General features: G+C 35.7%; 1 protein-coding gene across 1 annotated transcript in view; it reads left to right on the forward strand.

The window, feature by feature from the left end:
* MED17 (mediator complex subunit 17) overlaps positions 1 to 14296 on the forward strand; it is a 22128-nt gene that overhangs the window by 2363 nt on the left and 5469 nt on the right. The window contains exons 2-9 of the mRNA XM_008581761.1: positions 1713 to 1879; positions 3589 to 3820; positions 5798 to 5949; positions 6041 to 6125; positions 6477 to 6629; positions 7583 to 7713; positions 8869 to 9053; positions 12137 to 12274. Of these exons, the coding sequence (XP_008579983.1) occupies positions 1713 to 1879; positions 3589 to 3820; positions 5798 to 5949; positions 6041 to 6125; positions 6477 to 6629; positions 7583 to 7713; positions 8869 to 9053; positions 12137 to 12274 (1243 nt within the window). The remainder of the gene's footprint in view (positions 1 to 1712; positions 1880 to 3588; positions 3821 to 5797; positions 5950 to 6040; positions 6126 to 6476; positions 6630 to 7582; positions 7714 to 8868; positions 9054 to 12136; positions 12275 to 14296) is intronic.

Genomic DNA, 14296 nt, shown 5'->3' on the forward strand with positions numbered 1-14296 from the left:
TACCAGCGCGACACTGAGGGTTGCGATCCGTTGCCGGTCACGAAAAAAGACAAAAAGACAAAAAAAAAAAAAAAAAAAAAAACTTTTTTCATGCAAAAAAGGGGCAGAAATTTAAAAGATTGTTAATATCCAGTGTTGGGAATGTGAATTGGTAGTCTTTTTGGAAGACAGTTCAACAGTTTAATATGTGCCAAAATTTTTAATGTGCATCTCCTTTGATCCACTAATGTAATGGTTCAGAATTTAACCTGAAGAAAAAATTGTATATCTGCATAGGTATGTATTCAAGATGTTTACCGCTACTACCATTGTTGGAAGCAATCTACAAGTCCATTAAATAGGAATGGTTACATGTATTGTAGCAGTTCAACAGTTTAATATGTGCCAAAATTTTTAATGTGCATCTCCTTTGATCCACTAATGTCATGGTTCAGAATTTAACCTGAAGAAAAAATTGTATATCTGCATAGGTATGTATTCAAGATGTTTACCACTACTACCATTGTTGGAAGCAATCTACAAGTCCATTAAATAGGAATGGTTACATGTATTGTACATCCATGTTCCAGAATATCGTACAGTGTTAAAAGAATGAAGTAGATCTATATATGCTGATGTGGAAGTGTCTCTAGGACGTATTAAGTGTGGAAAAAAGCAAGTAATAGAAAAATGGGAAAATATTTATGTAGAGGCATAGAAAAACCTTGATAGGATTAGGATGCACCCCAGCTATTTTTTTTGGAGGGGGGGTGATGCTGGCCGGTGCAGGGATCTGAACCCTTGATCTTCGTGTTACCAGGCTGTGCTGTAACCAACTGAGCTAAGCTGCCAGTCCCTCCAGCTGTTAATAGTGGTTACCTCTTAGCAGGAGAGAGAATTGGGGTGGGGAATGATGGAAAACTTTCACTTTTTTTGGTACCTGGCTGGTAACAGGGATCCAACCCTGAACCTTGGTGTTATCAACACTATGCTCTAACAACTGAGCTGACCATCCAGCCGCACTTTCACTTTTTGCTCTCTAATTCTTTATCGTTGAACTCTATACAGTGAACATGTATTTAATTAAAAAAATGATTTTTAAAAAAGATTAAAAGGAAGATATGCTAATATTAGTGCTGGCATTATAAATCTTTTTGTTTTTGTACTTTTCTGTATTTTGGAAATTCTCTACAATTTCTTATTCAGGTTCTAAAAGCTGGAAGAAAATGGGTTATTAAAAGGGCTTGAATAAATTTAAAATATACCAAGTGCCTGCCAGTAATGTTGTATTGGTAGATTTAATCCTACGGGAATTAAATATCATATTTGTTTTGCCATTGTAATAATGTTAATTTAAATGTTAGAAAAGAATCTCTTATAGCCACATTAAAGTAAAAACAAACAGGTAGAAATATTTATATAACTTCATTGAAATGTATTTGCTGTGCAGAAAGCTGCACATATTTAATGTATACAATTTGATGGGTTTGGACATATGCACACACCTGTGATACCATCACAACAGTTAAGGTAATAAGCATATCCATTATCTCTATAGGAAAAAAAAATGTTAAAGATTCAAGAAAGGTTTGAGGGAATGGGATAAAGGAGGGAACAATTTGAAATAAAATTTATTATTTCTCATTTCAGTACTTTTAAGCCTGTAAATGAGCTTTTTATTTTCTATTCAATGTAACTAATATTTCTGTATTTCTTTTCTTTTTCTTCTTTAGGATTGGTAAAATTTCAACCTTCTCTTTGGCCTTGGGACTCAGTGAGGAACAATTTGAGAAGTGCCCTTACAGAGATGTGTGTTCTCTATGATGTTCTCAGTATTGTTAGGGATAAAAAATTCATGACTCTTGATCCCGTCTCTCAGGATACACTTCCTCCAAAACAGGTATTTGTGGGCTGTAACTGAATATTGGCATTTTATTAAGTCCCAGGACTGTTTTTTGGCTGCACGCCTGTTGTTCCCTTTTCGTGGAGATTTAAAGTTTAGTCCAAAACAAAGGCATAAAACTGCATCTCCATCTGTAATTTTATTATATACCTCTGACCTTTGGAAGAGTTAAGTTTCATTAGTAATGTAATACTTTAAAGGTTCCTGAGTCTTAACAAATTCTTACAGCCTGAGTCCTTGCCTGGGATATATTATACTGAAATGTGATGATAAAATGGCTTTTGGAGTCATTTAGATCTGGGTTCAAATCCTACCTCTGCCCTCACTAGCCTTGTGACCTTAAGCAAGTTATCTTCTCTAAGTCTCAGTTTTCCCCTCTTATCTTCCTCCCCTTTTTTTATGGGCTGGTTAGAAATGTTAGACCAAATTATGGAGGATATTGAAAGCTGGGTAGAATTGTTGCTATTTGATAGAGAACGTTTGAAGATGAAGAAGAGATAGCTAAAGGATGAATTGGTGAATGAAGAATCTGAAATTAAGAAGGCCACTGAGGAGGTCCTTAAGAAAAACCAGCCTCAGGACCATGAAGGAGTTAGCCATGGAGAGGAAATAGATTGTTAGAACTCATTTGTAGGTAAAATTAATTGAATATAATTACTCACATAGTAATAGTTTCAGAAACATTGTGCTGGAAGACTACGTAGAGTTCATTCAATCTGTTTCCTTCATTTTAGAGAGAAAACTAAGGCCCAGAGAGATTTGTGACATGTTCAGGTTGCAGTCAAGCCAGTAGTTAGAGAGCCGAGACTAGGACTCCAGCCCCTCACTCATAGCCACTCCACTGCCTTTTCCACCATTCTGTGCTTTTCCCAGAAAGAAGTCTCCAGGAATTTCTTTGAAATTAGTTCTTTAATATGATCAAAAGATTATTGTAATGTTTTAATGAAATTTTTTATGTGATTTTAACTCTCATCTAGCCAGAAAACTTTCCTTTATTGAACTTGGCTTTTTGGAAGTTTATCTAGTTATTAAAATACACAAATTGGTGATGATTGTAGATATTTATATATGTATATATAATACATAGATATTTGATTTCTGGTAAGTTTTCCAAAAAATTAGCATTCATTGAAGTACATTTAATATTAGTGTTGCATAATTTCAGTCTTAATTCCAACAGCATTTTAATGGCCTGTACAAGATAATACTAGTTGGAGTCTTTCATTTGTTTATTAAATCAAATATTGTGTGGCAGGCATTCTTCTAGGGTCTGTGGATATAGTGGTTTCTGCCATCACATAGATTATATTCAAGCAGGGATCATAGACTTTTATCGTTAAGTATAAGGAGTGCCACAAAAGGATATATATGTGGGTGGGGGTGGGGGGTGGCAATATATAGGGAGAGGAATGGCAGTACGTAAGAGAGGATCCTAACGTAGGCTGGGCAGAGTTGATGCAGTGGAAGTTCTGGCTTGAGTACATTGTGGTGTTTTTGGTTTCACATAAGTCTTTATGTGAGTTGACTAAAGAAATAGGTTAAAATTATTTTTAAAAGCATTATTATGTGTACTTCCCCCCCTTCTGTTTGCCTTTCTTTAATTTCTACATTTTCTCTTGAGTAGGTATTTTATTATTGAGGAAATGTGTAATTTTAAAGTCATTTTAAAATAATACAGAACTACAGTTTTGGATTGTTTTTGATAGAACCCTCAGACATTGCAGTTGATATCCAAAAAGAAGTCACTTGCTGGAGCAGCACAAATCCTGTTGAAAGGGGCAGAAAGACTGACTAAATCAGTTACTGAAAACCAAGAAAACAAGCTACAAAGAGACTTCAATTCCGAGCTTTTGAGATTAAGGCAACACTGGAAACTTAGAAAAGTTGGAGATAAAATTCTTGGAGATCTGAGCTACAGAAGTGCAGGTATAGATAATTGTTAAAAACTATGCTTTTCGTGTAAGTATATAGGGTTGATTGTAATGTTACACATCCTATAACATATTGTTTCTCAGCTACATGTTACATTTTGAAATTTTAATTTCTGTACACATAAGCCAAAACTACTTGTGAACATAGTCTTATAATAAATAGCCTAGCTTCAATTTGAATACTTTTTAGGTACATTTAACAGAAAGTTCAAAAATGAGTTTTATGTGCTAACACACCCTGAAACATAATTGAGATTTTAGTTAGAAATGAAGTAGGACTAGATTCTTCAATTAAGGCCTTACACTGGATATGAAAGGAGAAAAGAAACATTTCTATTATTCCTTGTTCTTTTTTTCCTTTTACTCTGCTAAACTGTTTTCACATTGTGGCTGAAGAGAAAGGATGGTGAAAATACTTTGCTTTCCATTTTTCCATTCAACCAAGGCTGTAATACTAACTTAAGGAATGTACTTTTTTGGAGTATACTAAAGTTTGATGACGTTGAATTCACATCTCCTGGTTTGAATTCTTTGTTTTTGATCTATAATAACAGGTTTTACAAGGTAATGACGGCAGTGTTTTATAAGCTGCCGAAGGGTAATAAGAGGAGCTTATGGGAAAAGTTTATGAAGTTCACAGCTCGATGGGGTAGAAGCTTTGAATATCAAGGCATGAGGCAAGGAGTCCTGACTGTAATAGATTAGATAACCATAGTAGGGTGATATCTAGAAAGGATTCATTTGCCAGAGCAAGTCATTATTATCCTAAAATTAAAGGAAAATAAATGGAGGTGGTTAAGTCAAATTCTGGAGGGCTTAGGTGCCTCAGCATTGATGTTAATTGGGGAATTTTGAATTTTGGAGGCAAAAATCCTATTACAAAGATGAATTTAAGATGATAACGTAATTTTTACATTTTAATAGGTTATCTGTAGAAGCAGTGCTTTCTGGTTTTAGACATTGTAAATTCTTTCCCACAAATAACTATGTGCAAGTATTTTACCTAATTTCTTTCTTTGCCATTCATTTCTTTCTCAGTCATTCATGGTTATGAAAGGATTCATTTATATTGTTTAATTGTAAGAAGATCCTGAATATCTTTCCTTGTTATAAAACAGCACTTACATTTAACCACCTGCTCCTCACATAATAAACAGTATAGAACAACTTTTTCAAACTTCTGAACTACACAAAAACACATCACATAAAAATTTAGGAACCACGTGAAAAAAGGGTGTCGTGTGTACTATCCTTTTGTCTCTTCTGTTGCTGGATTCAGAACACTTCAGTTGTAACCTTATTATGGAGGCTGAGCTCCAGAAGTATTTTATCCCTGAGGTTTAAATCTGAGGAATTATTTTCTGGAAATACATCCATTTTTATTAAAACTCCATTGGAATAAAACAATTTGGATGGCCTGTGGAGTTCATGTTATAATGATACCATTAGACTAAAGAGGTTATTTTTTGGTAACTTTTATTCCCTACTCCCTTTCTTTCCTTTGCTTACCACTCCTTCGACCCCTTTCCCCAAAACACACACTTTTTAGTGGGAATTTAATTTATGATTCAATGATGTGGATGTGAAGTATTATACATTTATAATGTATGTTAAATTACTGTGTTGGGCGGCCCTGTGGCGCACTCGGGAGAGTGCGGCACTGGGAGCTCAGCGACGCTCCTGCCACGGGTTCGGATCCTATATAGGACTGGCCGGTGCGCTCACTGGCTGAGCGCGGTGCGGGCGATACCACACCAAGGGTTGTGGTCCCCTTACCGGTCACGAAAAAGACAAAAAAAAAAAAATGAAGAATGAATGATTACTGTATGATTATAGAAGATTTAACAATGATAAGCATAGTCAATTAATTGCTAAGATGGTATACATTTAAAAAATAATTTTAAACCATTTTTGGTAATTTGTATTTTTAAGTGGTGAGTAAACTGAATTATAATAACATTTTGATCTCTGAGTATTCTCTTAGCTATAAGTCTACCATGTTCTCTCTTTCCCCATCATGGTACATTTGAAGTAATAAAGAATACAGATATTGATCTGGATAAGAAGATACCTGAAGATTACTGTCCCCTTGATGTCCAAATTCCTAGCGATTTAGAAGGGTCTGCATATATCAAGGTACTTGTCAAAGTATTTTTCAATTAATTTCTTATTCATAAGCCCGAAGCTAATTTGCTAACATCTTTTTAATGTTTTTATTGTCATATAGGTTTCAATTCAAAAACAGTCTCCAGACATAGGTGATCTTGGCACAGTTAACCTCTTCAAACGACCTTTGCCCAAATCCAAACCAGGTGTAGTTATGTTCTGTCCTCTATCTACTGGTCTTATCTGAGTTTACATTTGCAAATAAACTGAAGATAAATATAGATAGGAAAAATAGGTGCTTTTAAGTAAGAATAATCGGAAATATACTTTTTATGATTTCTTGGTAAACCATTAGTGAATAGTCATGCAATTTTTTTTAAAGATTGAACTTATTTACTAGTTTTCTCTGTGTAAAAGAGGTGAGGTTTTTATATTTAGAAAGAATATGCTGTAATATACTGTTTTCTGAACTTTTGTTGTGTATATTCCGATTATCATTTAAGCTAGTTAATGTATGACTAGATAATTGATATATACATATATCTCTTATCTTTCAGGTTCTCCACATTGGCAGATAAAATTGGAAGCAGCACAAAATGTTCTGTTGTGCAAAGAAATTTTTGCACAGCTTTCTCGGGAAGCTGTTCAAATTAAATCACAGATCCCTCATATTGTGGTGAAAAACCAGATTATCTCTCAGCCCTTTCCAAGTAAGAGCAGTTAGCTCTCTTTTCTGGTGGCTGGCCAGTATGGGAATCTGAACCCTTGACCTTGGTGTTATGAATATCGTACTGTAACCAGCCACGCTAACAGGCCAGCCCTTTTGAGATTTATAAACAGAACTTTGTGGTTCAGGGAACAGTACATAGTGGGCACCTATTTGGGTGTATTGGGAGAATAATCAGAGCAGAGAGGCAGTGTGCTATCCATAATGGCAGCCAGTAAAGCATGTAACAAAAACTACACTGCTAATTTTATTCTGTGTCCTAAATAGTATAACTCCTGAATTTTAAAACAGTCCGTATTAAAAAATTGTACTAGCATGGCTGCTATTCAGCAGTAGTTGCTTTGAAGTAAGGTTTTTCAGGGATCCTGCCTTGTCTAAATGAGTTGCCTATTAAAACATGTTTATTCATAATATTTTTAAAGTTGTAGAAATTGGATTTTAATTATATTATTCAAAAGAAGTTAGACTTAACCTGGAGATCAGTTTGTAGTTGGCTCTGTACTTGTTTCTTACAAAAATTCTAAGGACTGTCTTCTTAGGTTTTATCAAGAGAACAGGTGTTAGAAGAGAAAAATTCCATCCTAGTTCTCATGGAAGCAGGGAAGAGTATCTGTCTTCTACTTCATGTGACCATATACCAACTCTGTTTTTTTTTTTTTTTAAGTTTTAGTTTTTATTTTAAAGACAGGAAGAAACAAATTAACATATAGCTTTTGTTCACTAGTCTTTAACCACAGCTCAAGGTCAACAGCCATATTATAGGTCAACAGAATTTGGATTGTTTATTATATTGATAGTCATTTTGGTATAAAAATGTTAATTATGACACCTGATCTTCAAGTTTAGAATGTATCTGTGATTATTCTTTATGAGGACAGTTTGTGCCTTTCCATATTTTAGGTTATTTGCATCTGTCCTGCTTCTTTTTATAAATAGGCTTGCAGTTGTCTATTTCTTTGTGCCATTCCTCAAATGATAAGAAATCCCAGAAAGCTGCTACTGAGAAGCAAAGTCCAGAAGATCACCTTTATGTTCTGGAGCATAATTTGCATCTACTGATTAGAGAGGTAATGAATTAAATGTGTTTTTTTTGCATTGTGGTGAGCATATTTGGGGTAGTGAACTTGCACAAACCTCCCCTCTGCTGCATCTTTATTATTCACATAACAACAGCATTCACTGTCTGATGTGAAAGACTCTTGCTGTTCTCTGGGGGGATACAGAGGTAATCAAAGTACAGTCCCTGTTCCCAAACATACATTCTAGTTGTAGAAATAGATTGCATTGTGGTGAGCATATTTGGGGTAGTGAACTTGCACAAACCTCCCCTCTGCTGCGTCTTTATTATTCACATAACAACAGCATTCACTGTCTGATGTGAAAGACTCTTGCTGTTCTCTGGGGGAATACAGAGGTAATCAAAGTACAGTCCCTGTTCCCAAACATACATTCTAGTTGTAGAAATAGACAACATGTTTTATAGTAGAGGTATGACAAACACACTATAGGCTGGCCGGTTAGTTCAGTTGATTAGAATGCAGTGTTGTGACACTGAGGTCAAAGGTTTGGATCCCTATACCAGCCAGATGCCAAAAAAATTTAAAAAAAAAAACATGCTGAAGGGTGCAGCAGGAAGATGGATTTTGATTGGCAGAGGGGAAGGGAAAATGTGTTGCCAGAGCCTATGTACAGAATAGTGGAGTTATTTCAGGACATATTCTACTTACAGGTTATCTACGATTGTGTTTCCAGAGTGCTGGTTCGCAGTTTAGTCTAATTTCAAAAGAATCTCCTGAGAAACTTCATAGAAGTACATATTCTAGACTCCCCTGCCCCACCCCAAAGTCTGGTTCAGTTGATTGTGATGGTGGAAGATAGTGATAGTCGTTTTTATAAAGCTCCTCGGGTTTCTAGATAAGCAGCCAGATTTGGGAACCTCTAATGTAAGATACAGTGAAATAACTGTCTACCGATAGCGAACATTCTGTGGATAAGACTACATGAAAAATATTTGTTTTGTATTTTTAAATAAAAATTACAGCTTGAGAGGGACCCTTCTTTTTACAGATTTGCATTATGTTCTCTCTGTGTCAAGATTGCTTTTATATATGGTTTAAATTTATTGATTTCAACATTTCCAAACTATGAGCTGTGCTTTAATTAAATGTTGTGTAGTATTTATAAGGTGGGTATCGGTCATTCAAAATGGCTGTTTGTGTTAGTTTCATAAACAGACCTTGAGTTCCATCATGATGCCTCATCCAGCAAGTGCACCTTTTGGCCACAAGAGAATGAGACTTTCTGGTCCTCAAGCTTTTGATAAGAATGAAATTAATTCATTACAGTCCAGTGAAGGGCTTCTGGAAAAAATAATTAAACAAGCAAAGCATATTTTTCTGAGGAGTAGGTAAGGATGAACAGAGTTACTGTTTTTCTTTGAAATGGCAGTTCTCTTTTCTTTATTATTTCATGTGCATGGTTTTTTCGATGCTTTAACCATTTTTTCCCAGGAAGAATTTAAGAGTTAATGGTCACAGACTGAGTCCTTTCAAATATGGGGAAGACATAGATCCATGGCCAATCTAACTCAATATGAGGATACTTCAAAACATTGTTGGAAAGATTTGAATTATCTTTCAGTTCCATTTTTTCATTAACTTTTTGAAGTGCCCTCATGTGTTGTTTCTAACACTGGCACTGAAATTTTGCAAAGACTACTGACTAGGAATATGCCTTAGAACACTACAGTTTCTTGAGTAACCCATCCATAAGATGCTTATTCCTGAATGGATTTAAATCATTTTTGAACCTTTATGTATTTTTTATTTGTCTCACATTTTAGGCTTAGGGAGGCACTTTCCCATACATTGACTTATTTAATCCTTGTTCTTTGGGGTAGATAGTATAACCCCATTTTTACTGATGAGAAGATTAAGGTTTAGAAAAGTTACACAACTTGCTCAAGGTTACACAGTTAACAAGTAGCAAAACCAGGTTTTATGCCCACGTCTGTGTAACTGCAAAGCTCATTTTCTATTCTTTACACATTGCTTATAAAAGGACTTGGCCTGATTGGACATAAATGTATCTTTTTCAGTGCTAAAAAGTGTTCTTCTGTTCTATCATTGGCACTTAGTGAAGGTGTCTATTTTTACTTCATTTGTAATTGTGCCTTGATAGTACTCCAGAATTTTAGGTGTGGGCACATTGTCGCTTAATTTTTGATTTTCAATTTTTTGTTGTTAGTACAGTCGTGGTCTTATAAGCACGTTAGTTTGTAGTCTTAGAATGGAAATTTAGGTCCTTCAGCTTTTAGTAAAATGAATTAAGAAGACATGTCAGAGACAACAGTATGATGCAGTGGAAGGAGTAGGAATTTGGGGTGAAAGATGTGTTTAAACTGGGGCTCAACCACTTGCTAAGTAACTATGGGCAAGTCATTTAGTATCTAGGGCCCTTCATTTATTTTTTCAATTGGAGTTATAGGAGTCTGGTTTTAGGATCAAAAGTTATTTATTTTTTTGGTCAGTGAGTCACTTTTGTTATATTTATTATTCTCCTGTCTTTATCATGGGCGGGGTCATTTTCTTTAAAATCCCTCTCCTGAACCTAAAGAACCTCCCTGCCCCCATGCCCATGCAAGTGGGCTTCTGGTACACACCCCCTTGCACCATCTCTGGAGAGAAGAAAGGATGTGTGGGCAGGCAAGGCCTGGTCTGTCAACCTCCATCCCTGCTCAGTCCCTCTGAAAAAAGAACCAAAACCAAAAAGAGAAAAGTCCCCACCGTTGTATGTACCCTGCTGTCCCCCCAGCTGCCTCCTATCCTGTCTGGGAACTCTCCCCTCCTTCCTTTTCCCTGAGCTCAGGTGCCTGCCCCCAGTGGGACTGGCTGGCTTCTGGCCTAGCTGGCTTCTGGTCTGGTGTCCCCGTGCAACCCTGGAAGGTGCTTTGATGTTTGAGATCCTTGCCTGTTTTCTAGAAGACCCAGATGGATGCCCACCGAACTGATTCCAGCTAATTCTGGCACCACTTGTCAGCCCTTCCCTGAGACAGGACACTGGCCTAGGGGTTGTCCCCCAGCCCAGGCGTGGAGGAAGCCAGTAGGATCAAATTAAATAATGTGTGCAGAAGTTCCTTTAAACAATAAAATATTGTATGGGGGTTTACTGTTTCCATTTATACATTTTAGTTATAAAAGCTGTTAATTTGAGTATTATTATTCTTGCAAAGTTCAGAATTCCCTGAAATAATGAGGGGCATGGAAGTAGTTATCTTTAGAACCATTATAAATTTCAGAGTAGTAAATATAGTCTTGGAAGCAGCAAAGCTTTAAAAGTGCTATTTTTTCCCCTAGTTATAGAAATAATGTTCCAATGTACAAAAAATATAATGAAGAAAAAAAATGTGTATAATACACAGTAAGATCTATTAATTTGCTAATGTACTTTACGAAAATGTGTCAGGGTGTGTGTGTATATATATATGTATTTACAAATCTGGAATTACAAAATTTTATATCCTGCCTTTACTTAATATTACATGGAGATACAAAAAATTACTGGCTTTGGACTTAGATTCCCAGGTTTTTGGCTCTGGAGTTAGACTCTCAGGTATTTTACCCCAGCACACAGCTATGTGACCTTGGCCAAATTGCTTAACATTGCTAAACTTCTTTTTTCTCTTCTTAACTTAGATTCCCAGGTTTTTGGCTCTGGAGTTAGACTCTCAGGTATTTTACCCCAGCTCACAGCTATGTGACCTTGGCCAAATTGCTTAACATTGCTAAACTTCTTTTTTCTCTTCTTAAAAATGGAGATAATAATAATAATGCCTAGCTGACACACAGAGTTGTTGGTAAGATTAAATGATAAAATTCATGAAATCACTTACTACAATATTTGATAACATAATGAGCACTTGATAAATTTTATTTCTCATTCGTATTATATTTTTCTTTCTTGGAGTATAAGGTTTTGATTATACAAAGTCTGTAGCTTGGCGGGCATTGGTGGTATAGTGGTTAGCATAGCTGCCTTCCAAAGTCTGTAGCTTCTCTTGAATAAAATTAGTTTCATTACAGTAATGGGTCTAGGTGTGGGTGTGTCCCAAGTCATGTACTACCAGGGATCAAGTACTGACATTTACGAATGATTTATACTAGGTAAGTACCCTAGAAGTATCCTTCTCACTTGGTCCTGATAAGCTTTTCTGAGTGGGAGAAAACGAGTGGGGTGAAAAGGGAATAAACCCATCACTAATTGTGCTAATCAGGAATATGTGATGAGCATATGTTGTAATGTGAAGCTGAGAACCAGCATGTTAGCACCACATGAAAGAGGTTCTCAACCTACCACTACCTTAAAATTTTGGCTTTTCAAATGGTGATATTACCAAAAAGTCATCCTGTGTTCAAATCTTCATAAAGATTTATGATCCTATTGTTTTATATGGTAACTTAAAAAAAACTTTTAACTTCTTTTTTTTAAAAGAACTGCTGCAACCATTGACAGCTTAGCAAGTCGCATTGAGGATCCTCAGATACAGGCTCATTGGTCAAATATCAATGATGTTTATGAATCTAGTGTGAAAGTTTTAATCACATCACAAGGATATGAACAAATATGCAAGTAAGTGTCAAAAATAGAAGTGTGCATTTAATATGTTAAGTTGCTTTTTATATATGAGTGATTATATTAAGCTTTTGGTTTTTATTTGCTAGGGTGGCATAACATTCCAGTAAATTATATCAGCTGTAGAGTGTAAGAATGAGAGGTAAGAATGTTTGAAATAGTCTCTATTAGATAAGTGTCACACATTTGAGCTTTGGTGAAAAAGGAACCATAGCACTGAGCAGAAAGCTGCCTCACCTCCTTAGACTCCAGGTCTGCATCAGTTTTTGTCTAGAGGCTGTATATTTGAAGTGAGTAGGGCCATTTATAATAGAGCCTATACTCTCCACGTTGTGCCTAAAACAGCCTAAGAGTTCTAGTGCTTGCCTGACCTGGTGTTGATCCTGGGCCTAATGTAGTTCATGATTATGTCCTTAAAACTGGATTAATAGTTGTATGTCTGAGAAGGGGGCAAAATGACTTTTGCCCCCAGCATTCATAGAAATGTAGTCTACTTGATTTACATTCACAAATCACATATTGAGCTTCGTGGGTGCAGCCTGGGGGAAAAAAACAAAAAAAACGAAATCACATGTTATGCAGTTGGCTAGTAGCCGTGAAAAAAGGCATTTTGGGCCTCCATTTAAGCCTCTTTGAAATTTAACTGACAAGATATAGCTGAGTTTTCTTCCCCAAGTCACTCTGAGAGAGCCATTAGCAAACATTTGTCAGTATTTTTATTTTTTTATTTTTTATTTTTCAAGTGTTAGTTGCTTTATTTCAGACCTAACTAGCCACAGTGGGCAAAACACTGAAATACAACATCACCAGCCCTAGCAATAGGGGTAAAAAATACATTTATAATGCTATTTTTAATGTGGAGATTTTAATTCACAATTTTTTAAATGAAAAATACTAGGTAAGCATGAGATTAAATATAGAAGATAAAAGTACATAATGGAAAGGAAATTAGTCTTGAAACTACGAAGGAGAGATGGTGGAGTGAAGCTGGATCAGAGGGTTTTCTTCCCTTATACCTAAAGAAATAATAGAATAATTGGGTGACTTGGGGGTGGGGTGAGAGGAGTGGGTGTTGAGTGTCAATGAAACAAGTTTGGCATGAGGTTCTGTTATGACTAGGCGATGCGATCATAGGCTTTCATTATACTATAATCTACCTCTGTGTTTAAAATTCTCCATAATAAAAAGTTGAGAGAGAAAGGAAAACAAATTATCAGCAATGAATTGTTTATGTCTAGAACTAAGACAAAAATCAGCTGTGAGATTATGGTTACAGAACTCAATGTGAATATTCTAAACTTCTATGATGAAAGGTTAGTGGTGATGTAGCCTCGTCAGAATCAGGAGGGGAGGGAAATGGAAGGGAGCAGTACAGTGCCCTTTTCTTCATCTCATAGCTGGGCTCAATTTGCATGTGTGTGTGTTTTTGTTTGTTTTTGGGTTTTTGGAGTTTTTTTGGCAGCTGGCCGGTACAGGGGTTGAACCCTCGACGATGGTATTATCAGTACCATGCTCTAACCAACTGAGTCAATCTGCCAGCCCATCAACTTTTATTTACAGTTGAAAGTAATCCTCAGATCTCCCCAGGAGCAATCACAAAAGAGTTTCTCACACAGTTTTCTAGGAAAGTCTATACCTTTACAAACATATATATTCCACTTGTACCCTACCTCTTTTTGATAGTTTTGTGTGCATTTTTTAAAAAAGCTGATATATAATTCACATAACAAAATTAACCATTTTAAAGTGTGCAATCAGTGGTTTTTAATATATTCCCTATATTGTGTGGCTTTCATGACTAACTACAGAACATTTTTATTACCCCCAAAAGAAACTCTTTATATATTAACAAGCATTGCCAATTTGTGTGCTTTTTTTACTCAGTAGTAGTATGTTAGTGAATTTCTTATCATTCCTTATCAGCACATGCAGATCTGCCTCACTTTTTTACAGCCTTATTGTGTTCCATTATATGTACCAAGACTTTTTTTTTTTTTTTTTTTTTTTTTTTTTTTTTTT

This window comes from Galeopterus variegatus, unplaced genomic scaffold (assembly GCF_000696425.1).
Source record: "Galeopterus variegatus unplaced genomic scaffold, G_variegatus-3.0.2 Scaffold2452, whole genome shotgun sequence".
NCBI lineage: Eukaryota > Metazoa > Chordata > Mammalia > Dermoptera > Cynocephalidae > Galeopterus > Galeopterus variegatus.